General features: G+C 43.2%; 1 protein-coding gene across 1 annotated transcript; it reads right to left on the reverse strand.

Annotated features, from left to right (window-relative positions):
- Positions 1–805: 805 nt before the first annotated feature.
- On the reverse strand, positions 806–9,236 carry LOC134575234 (oocyte zinc finger protein XlCOF7.1-like). The gene is made up of 4 exons (XM_063434491.1): positions 8,862–9,236; positions 4,155–4,340; positions 3,520–3,598; positions 806–2,644 (listed from the first exon to the last, which is right to left on the reverse strand). The coding sequence occupies exons 1-4, from the start codon at positions 8,937–8,939 to the stop codon at positions 1,341–1,343; spliced, it is 1,647 nt and encodes a 548-aa protein (XP_063290561.1). The 5' UTR covers positions 8,940–9,236; the 3' UTR covers positions 806–1,340.
- Between the last annotated feature and the right edge of the window lie 558 nt (positions 9,237–9,794).

The following is a 9,794-nucleotide window of genomic DNA, read 5'->3' on the forward strand; positions in this document are numbered from 1 at the left end:
ACCTGGCAAAGGAACATACAGGGCTATTCCTATACTCCGACGGCACAGCTGAGCAACCTATGAAGTGTTATACTGCCATAGCACACATAAGGTTTGCAAAATATACAGTAGAAGCTCACTACTGTATGGGCCAAAAATGCAGAAAACATGCTTATTACCACTACACTTAGTACAAAATAGCGAAAAAATGGTCCCAAATGGAACATGGACACAGCGTAAAAATTCAATGTTTAAAAAAAACTGGAATGGCTGTGTCTCAAATGTGCCCCTTCAATGTCCACATATACCTGGCAAAGGTACATACGGTTGTATTTCTGTACTCAGACAATAATAGCTGAGCAACATATGAAGTATTATACAGCTGTAGGACACATAAGGTGTGCAAAATATACTGTGCAAACTCACTTTGTGTGTCAACAAGGCAGGAAAAATGCTTATTACCACTACACTTGGTACAAGCTAGCATAAAAATGATCCGACACTATGGTTCAAAATATGCCTTTTTAAATACCCTGGGATGTCTTCTTTAAGAAATGGTATGCCTTTATGGTGTAGTTGGAATATGTAGCCTGTTAAAATGCTCCAAACTGGGACACAGACACATTAAAACCCTCCACCTGATTTTGTCATGTCTCTTTTACAGCACTGTAACTTCACAAAATAGTGTCTAGGCCATACATTGGGCATATTGTTTTATTTAGAAGATGTAACTGAGCATAATTTGTGGGATTTTATGACAGTGGCACATATCAAGTGTAAGAAATACTCAGCAAAACCGCAACATGTATGTAAAAATTCCATTTTTTCCCCTCACCACAAACATTGACATAAATTGGTGAAAAAATGGTGACAAGTTAAGGCACAATATACGCCATATAAGATACCCTGGGGTGTCTGCTTTATAAAATGGAAGCACTTTGAGAAGTTACTTATCAGTCAAACTGCTGTAATACCCCAAAATGAAACATAGGCCCATCAAATCCACCTAAGAAAATTCTAACTATAGAAACTGAAATAGCCTTGTCTCTTATATGGCATTGTAGCTTCACAGAATAGTGCCAAAGGCATACAATAAAGGTATCGTTATACTGAGCAGATGTAGCTGAACACAATATGGGGTTCTGTGCAGGAATAGTACACACCAGATTTAACAAAAAAAAAAAAAATCTATACCGTTCTACAAAAAGTTCCTATTTTCTTTCCTGAGTGAATGGTTTTCTTTAGGAAATTAACTCAGATGTTCATTTTGGGTAAAACGAGTCCGGCATTCAGAACAGGAATACCGATTTTCTGCCTTCAATGTCCATCCAGCAAGATCAGATTGACGGTGAAAGAGTTTCTCAACATTCCAAAGTTGGTTTCTCTCCGCCATGAATCCTCTGATGTTGACCAAGGTTGAATTTGTTGGAGAAACACTGCCCACAATCAGGACAGGGATATGGTTTCTCCACTTTGTGAGTTTTATGATGGTGAAGAAGACCCTCCTTCCGTCGAAAACCTTTCCCACATTCAGAACAGTAATATGGTGTCTCACCTGTGTGCAGCCTCTGATGCTGAACAAGATGTGGTTTTTGGTTGAATCTTTTACCACATTCAGAACAAGAATACGGTTTTTCTCCTGTATGAATTGTAAAATGTGTAGTAAGAGATGACTTGCGTGTAAAACATTTCCCACATACTGAACAGGAAAAAGGTTTCTCTCCTGTGTGAACTTTAAAATGTGCATTAAGATTTGACTTCTGTGTAAAACACTTCCCGCATTCAAAACAAGCATATGTTTTTAGATTTGTGTGAGTTATAGAAAATGGGGCACAATCGATACCAGATGCCATGTGTTCTTCCTGAGTCGATGCGTATTCTGTCAGTGTAAATGGATTTGGCTTTGTGCAAGTTCTTTTCTGTTTAACCATTTGGGGATTATTTGAAGGACATTTCTCAGACTCATGTAATATAGCAGATGAGTTCTCTGTCATGTAAGGTATAGAATATGGGGTACAAGCATTACCAGGTGCCATGTCTTCTTCCTGAGTTGATGCATATTCTGTCTGTGTTTGCCCTGCATGTTTATCAATGTCAGTGTCTTCTTCACAAGAAGGTAATTCCTCCTTAACATGGTTAGATGAATCATCTGGATATATATAATCACTGGGTGTATAATTCGGTGTGAGATAGTCTCCTTCGTAAGTGTCTGGTTCCTCCTTAATACGCGTTGACGGATATTCTACCACTGTATGGTCTATGGGTGTAGACATGTCAGTGTCTGTGAAATTCTCTTCACATGAGCTTGGTCCCTCTTTATTATCTGTAGATGGATATTGTGCCTGTGTATGTTCTGTGGGTGTAAAACGGTCATTGTCTGGGAAATTTCCTTCTTCAGATGAAGATAATTCTGCTTTAATTTGAGTAGATGGATATTCTCCGTGTTTGTGTTCTGTTGGTGTAAAAATGTTTGTGATTTTTTTTTCTTCTCGATTCACTGATGAATCAGACGCACTTCTCATACAGCTTCTTGTACCAGCTTTATATAGCACTGGGCATTCTGACTCAAAATTATTTACAGATTGTTTGTTTTCTTGACTTAGACTTAAAGGGGACGAAACAAGAGTTTCCGAAGTGGAAGACAATTTCTGGGAAGTTGACAAATCTTTGGGGAAAAAAATGCAAAATGGTTCATTTACATCGAAAACATTACAGCATGGTAAACGTTGATGCAAGAGTAATGACAAGATGTTTAAGGCGTTTAACAAGAATAAAACGTGGTAAAAATAAACCTGTGTTTCTATATAAACGACAGAGAGGGTGGCTAATTATCATCACACACAAGGGGACCTACAGGTATTTTGTTAGGGGTAATCCCTTGGAGTGAATTATGTTTCGAATGAGATGCAAGAAGCAGAGGTAACTAAATAAAACTTACCTTTTAACATTGTTTTAAATACAATGTTATGTCCTTGGTTAGATACTTAAAAACAAGGTATAACTAAAGGGGATCACATGGTGAAGAAAGTAAAGTCCTATTTATGAAATCAGTATGTTACATTATTTCTAATCCGCCATGTATGTATGCTTTTATAAAGAGGTAGAATAGCTTTGCAGCTTATTGCTGGTGATTTCATAGTATACAGACTTTCTATGAGGTTTCTATAGGTTGTCTGTATTGTACTATGATAATCTCTCAGAGTATACAATGTGTATATCTTTTTATTAATATTCTCTTGATCAGCTTTATGTTGTTATTCTTGATTTTTTTCATTCACTGCAAATACTACACACATTTCCAACCTTTATAAACAAGCGTGAAAATGTGAAACATGGAACTTGATAAGGCGGAGTCTTATTTATAGTGTTATTTTATCCCCACGAGAACCATTTATTTGATTACACCCCTTATAGGTTTCTGCATTCTTCATACATTTCTCAGACCCTGACTATACAGATAAACTATGGACCTCTACCATGGTGTTTGATATCAGCATTGCATGTGCTATCAGCCATGACAGTAATCGTGCTTCCTCTTACCCAGAGAGCGGAGGGGTTGGAGATCCTCCATTACAATGGTCTTGTAAGGTTCCTTTTGTTCTTCCACATATTCCCACTCCTACATGGAGAACAAGACAAGCATTCAAGAAAACTATAGGTGGGAAATTATACTCATTTTTAATGCATTTTATTAGGTAATGCACAAAGAAGGGCAAAATCCCCCCCAAAATTACTGTAATCGAGGGCGGTTTAGTCTGGGCTATTCTTATCCCATCAACTCGTACTGCTAGTTTCTCCCCTTAGAGAAGTTCTGCCCATCACTTAACATACATATAAAATGCTATTCACTACGTGCAGATCGGAGGTGTGCAGACAGCAGCTGTGCTTTGATACAGAGAATGCTTTTGTGTGCCCCAAAAGTACTGTTTTACTCCTCTATTGCCCCAACTTTAACAAAGCAGGCATACTCCATCAGAGCATCTGGTAACCTAACTACGCAATCTGGTAACCTAACTACGCAACTAAATGCAAGAAAGAGACTCGGGAGTAAGGAGTTGGCCACATGGAGCTATACATCAGACTAGTCACATCTTTTGAAGGTGACAATGTGAAAGAATCCGATACCATGATACAGGCATTATCCAAAAACACCCCTTCATTTCCAGCAGCCTCACCTCACCAGTCGGCAGCTGGATGATCTCATTAGTCAGTTCCAGGATCTTCAGGTCATTGTTTTTCTCGTGGATCAAAGAGCGAGGTGGAGGCACTGGGCGGGGGCTTTGAGTCCTGGAGAATGCAGACACATAAGACTTGCTGCAATGTCCATCATGGCCACCAGGTTTCTTGACAACCAAATAATCCTAAAAAAAAAATTCAACAAGTAACACAGACAAATTATCAACAAACTGCTATATCAAGAACAGAGATATTACTTCAGGACAGAATGCAATAATTACATGCCTTAACGTAGTACCGTAACAAAGGTAATAGTGATGCTAATATGATCTCCATGGTGACATTACCCAGAATCCCTCACCTCTCCAGTCAGCAGGTAGATGATCTCCATGCTGACATTACCCAGAATCCCTCACCTCTCCAGTCAGCAGGTAGATGATCTCCATAATGACATTACCCAGAATCCCTCACCTCTCCAGTCAGCAGGTAGATGATCTCCATACTGACATTACCCAGAATCCCTCACCTCTCCAGTCAGCAGGTAGATGATCTCCATACTGACATTACCCAGAATCCCTCACCTCTCCAGTCAGCAGGTAGATGATCTCCATGCTGACATTACCCAGAATCCCTCACCTCTCCAGTCAGCAGGTAGATGATCTCCATACTGACATTACCCAGAATCCCTCACCTCTCCAGTCAGCAGGTAGATGATCTCCATACTGACATTACCCAGAATCCCTCACCTCTCCAGCCAGCAGGTAGATGATCTCCATGGTGACATTACCCAGAATCCCTCACCTCTCCAGTCAGCAGGTAGATGATCTCCATAATGACATTACCCAGAATCCCTCAACTCTCCAGCCAGCAGGTAGATGATCTCCATAATGACATTACCCAGAATCCCTCACCTCTCCAGCCAGCAGGTAGATGATCTCCATACTGACATTACCCAGAATCCCTCACCTCTCCAGTCAGCAGGTAGATGATCTCCATACTGACATTACCCAGAATCCCTCACCTCTCCAGTCAGCAGGTAGATGATCTCCATAATGACATTACCCAGAATCCCTCACCTCTCCAGTCAGCAGGTAGATGATCTCCATAATGACATTACCCAGAATCCCTCACCTCTCCAGTCAGCAGGTAGATGATCTCCATACTGACATTACCCAGAATCCCTCACCTCTCCAGTCAGCAGGTAGATGATCTCCATACTGACATTACCCAGAATCCCTCACCTCTCCAGTCAGCAGGTAGATGATCTCCATGGTGACATTACCCAGAATCCCTCACCTCTCCAGCCAGCAGGTAGATGATCTCCATACTGACATTACCCAGAATCCCTCACCTCTCCAGCCAGCAGGTAGATGATCTCCATACTGACATTACCCAGAATCCCTCACCTCTCCAGTCAGCAGGTAGATGATCTCCATGGTGACATTACCCAGAATCCCTCACCTCTCCAGTCAGCAGGTAGATGATCTCCATACTGACATTACCCAGAATCCCTCACCTCTCCAGTCAGCAGGTAGATGATCTCCATGGTGACATTACCCAGAATCCCTCACCTCTCCAGTCAGCAGGTAGATGATCTCCATACTGACATTACCCAGAATCCCTCACCTCTCCAGCCAGCAGGTAGATGATCTCCATGGTGACATTACCCAGAATCCCTCACCTCTCCAGTCAGCAGGTAGATGATCTCCATAATGACATTACCCAGAATCCCTCAACTCTCCAGCCAGCAGGTAGATGATCTCCATAATGACATTACCCAGAATCCCTCACCTCTCCAGTCAGCAGGTAGATGATCTCCATACTGACATTACCCAGAATCCCTCACCTCTCCAGTCAGCAGGTAGATGATCTCCATACTGACATTACCCAGAATCCCTCCCCTCTCCAGTCAGCAGGTAGATGATCGCCATACTGACATTACCCAGAATCCCTCACCTCTCCAGTCAGCAGGTAGATGATCTCCATAATGACATTACCCAGAATCCCTCACCTCTCCAGTCAGCAGGTAGATGATCTCCATACTGACATTACCCAGAATCCCTCACCTCTCCAGTCAGCAGGTAGATGATCTCCATGGTGACATTACCCAGAATCCCTCACCTCTCCAGTCAGCAGGTAGATGATCTCCATACTGACATTACCCAGAATCCCTCACCTCTCCAGTCAGCAGGTAGATGATCTCCATACTGACATTACCCAGAATCCCTCACCTCCCCAGTCAGCAGGTAGATGATCTCCATACTGACATTACCCAGAATCCCTCACCTCTCCAGTCAGCAGGTAGATGATCTCCATGGTGACATTACCCAGAATCCCTCACCTCTCCAGTCAGCAGGTAGATGATCTCCATAATGACATTACCCAGAATCCCTCACCTCTCCAGTCAGCAGGTAGATGATCTCCATACTGACATTACCCAGAATCCCTCACCTCTCCAGTCAGCAGGTAGATGATCTCCATGCTGACATTACCCAGAATCCCTCACCTCTCCAGTCAGCAGGTAGATGATCTCCATACTGACATTACCCAGAATCCCTCACCTCTCCAGTCAGCAGGTAGATGATCTCCATAATGACATTACCCAGAATCCCTCACCTCTCCAGTCAGCAGGTAGATGATCTCCATAATGACATTACCCAGAATCCCTCACCTCTCCAGTCAGCAGGTAGATGATCTCCATACTGACATTACCCAGAATCCCTCACCTCTCCAGTCAGCAGGTAGATGATCTCCATAATGACATTACCCAGAATCCCTCACCTCTCCAGTCAGCAGGTAGATGATCTCCATACTGACATTACCCAGAATCCCTCACCTCTCCAGTCAGCAGGTAGATGATCTCCATAATGACATTACCCAGAATCCCTCACCTCTCCAGTCAGCAGGTAGATGATCTCCATGGTGACATTACCCAGAATCCCTCACCTCTCCAGCCAGCAGGTAGATGATCTCCATAATGACATTACCCAGAATCCCTCACCTCTCCAGTCAGCAGGTAGATGATCTCCGTACTGACATTACCCAGAATCCCTCACCTCTCCAGTCAGCAGGTAGATGATCTCCATGGTGACATTACCCAGAATCCCTCACCTCTCCAGCCAGCAGGTAGATGATCTCCATGGTGACATTACCCAGAATCCCTCACCTCTCCAGTCAGCAGGTAGATGATCTCCATGGTGACATTACCCAGAATCCCTCACCTCTCCAGCCAGCAGGTAGATGATCTCCATAATGACATTACCCAGAATCCCTCACCTCTCCAGTCAGCAGGTAGATGATCTCCATGGTGACATTACCCAGAATCCCTCACCTCTCCAGCCAGCAGGTAGATGATCTCCATAATGACATTACCCAGAATCCCTCACCTCTCCAGTCAGCAGGTAGATGATCTCCATAATGACATTACCCAGAATCCCTCACCTCTCCAGTCAGCAGGTAGATGATCTCCATACTGACATTACCCAGAATCCCTCACCTCTCCAGTCAGCAGGTAGATGATCTCCATAATGACATTACCCAGAATCCCTCACCTCTCCAGTCAGCAGGTAGATGATCTCCATGGTGACATTACCCAGAATCCCTCACCTCTCCAGCCAGCAGGTAGATGATCTCCATGGTGACATTACCCAGAATCCCTCACCTCTCCAGTCAGCAGGTAGATGATCTCCATACTGACATTACCCAGAATCCCTCACCTCTCCAGCCAGCAGGTAGATGATCTCCATAATGACATTACCCAGAATCCCTCACCTCTCCAGTCAGCAGGTAGATGATCTCCATACTGACATTACCCAGAATCCCTCACCTCTCCAGTCAGCAGGTAGATGATCTCCATAATGACATTACCCAGAATCCCTCACCTCTCCAGTCAGCAGGTAGATGATCTCCATGGTGACATTACCCAGAATCCCTCACCTCTCCAGCCAGCAGGTAGATGATCTCCATGGTGACATTACCCAGAATCCCTCACCTCTCCAGTCAGCAGGTAGATGATCTCCATACTGACATTACCCAGAATCCCTCACCTCTCCAGCCAGCAGGTAGATGATCTCCATAATGACATTACCCAGAATCCCTCACCTCTCCAGTCAGCAGGTAGATGATCTCCATAAGGACATTACCCAGAATCCCTCACCTCTCCAGTCAGCAGGTAGATGATCTCCATGCTGACATTACCCAGAATCCCTCACCTCTCCAGTCAGCAGGTAGATGATCTCCATGCTGACATTACCCAGAATCCCTCACCTCTCCAGTCAGCAGGTAGATGATCTCCGTGCTGACATTACCCAGAATCCCTCACCTCTCCAGCCAGCAGGTAGATGATCTCCATAATGACATTACCCAGAATCCCTCACCTCTCCAGTCAGCAGGTAGATGATCTCCATAATGACATTACCCAGAATCCCTCACCTCTCCAGCCAGCAGGTAGATGATCTCCATGGTGACATTACCCAGAATCCCTCACCTCTCCAGTCAGCAGGTAGATGATCTCCATAATGACATTACCCAGAATCCCTCACCTCTCCAGCCAGCAGGTAGATGATCTCCATGGTGACATTACCCAGAATCCCTCACCTCTCCAGTTAGCAGGTAGATGATCTCCATAATGACATTACCCAGAATCCCTCACCTCTCCAGCCAGCAGGTAGATGATCTCCATGGTGACATTACCCAGAATCCCTCACCTCTCCAGTTAGCAGGTAGATGATCTCCAAAGTGATACTCAAGATTCTCTCAGACACCTGATTCCGGTCCTTGTTCATTATAGAGTTCTTGTTAAAAAGAAGATTATCCTCTGATTTGTCACTGCAAAAATAATTTTATGTACAACAGAAATATATACATTCAACACAACACATTGGTTTCAACATTATTATTGACAATTTCCTCATATCATTTGTTCATACAGTTACAGTTGACTTTCCACATTTTATTCAGATATGTAAATTCCAGAGCAGTAATGGTTTGCCTTATAATTTGATCTATAACAGTGGTAGGAAATGTTCCCATAAAGGGTTTCCAGAACACAGGTAGAAGAAATGTAAAGGTATTTATCAACAGCAAACTATCCTTGCATATAGATGGATGTACAGATTCTACATATTTGTCCTTACGATCTCTGTCTATTACTGTTTAAGATTATTCAGTTTTTGAGTCATGTGATGTGAGCCTTACAGGCTTCCATAAGTAACACTGTTTATAAGCTATAGATGGAACGCACATGTCATCAGAAGACGCCCATATAAAAGAGAGACGAAGGGAGGGCGGTTATACTGCTTGTTTGATTATGGCTTAAACTACCAGGAGGGCCCTGAGGAAGTCCTATTTTGACGAAACACGTAGGACCTGGTACAGCACCACTTTTCAGTGTTTTTTTTATATACCTTTTAAAATAATGCAGAATCTGTACATCCATCAATCCTGAGTCCAGTCTCATCATCACTAAAAGAAAGAGGAGCCGATTTAGCCCCCCGATTTCATCGGAGGAAGCACCCTTGGGCAAAATACCTGTAACAGCGCATTTATATATTGTTTAACAGTGTTACCCTATTATTTGGGTTTTTTATGTTGTAGATCTACAGCTTGATTCTCCATTTTTGTTTTGCATCTACACGGTA

Source organism: Pelobates fuscus, chromosome 10 (assembly GCF_036172605.1).
Source record: "Pelobates fuscus isolate aPelFus1 chromosome 10, aPelFus1.pri, whole genome shotgun sequence".
Classification (NCBI taxonomy): Eukaryota; Metazoa; Chordata; class Amphibia; order Anura; family Pelobatidae; genus Pelobates; species Pelobates fuscus.

Coding starts and splice junctions, on each gene's coding strand:
- LOC134575234 (XM_063434491.1), bottom strand. CDS start 8,939: ATGAACAAGGACCGGAATCAGGTGTCTGAGAGAATCTTGAGTATCACT. Junction 4,341..8,861: donor TCTACCTGCTAACTGGAGAG/GTGAGGGATTCT, acceptor TTTTTTTTTTAG/GATTATTTGGTTGTCAAGAA. Junction 2,645..3,519: donor CCAACCCCTCCGCTCTCTGG/GTAAGAGGAAGC, acceptor TTTTCCCCAAAG/ATTTGTCAACTTCCCAGAAA.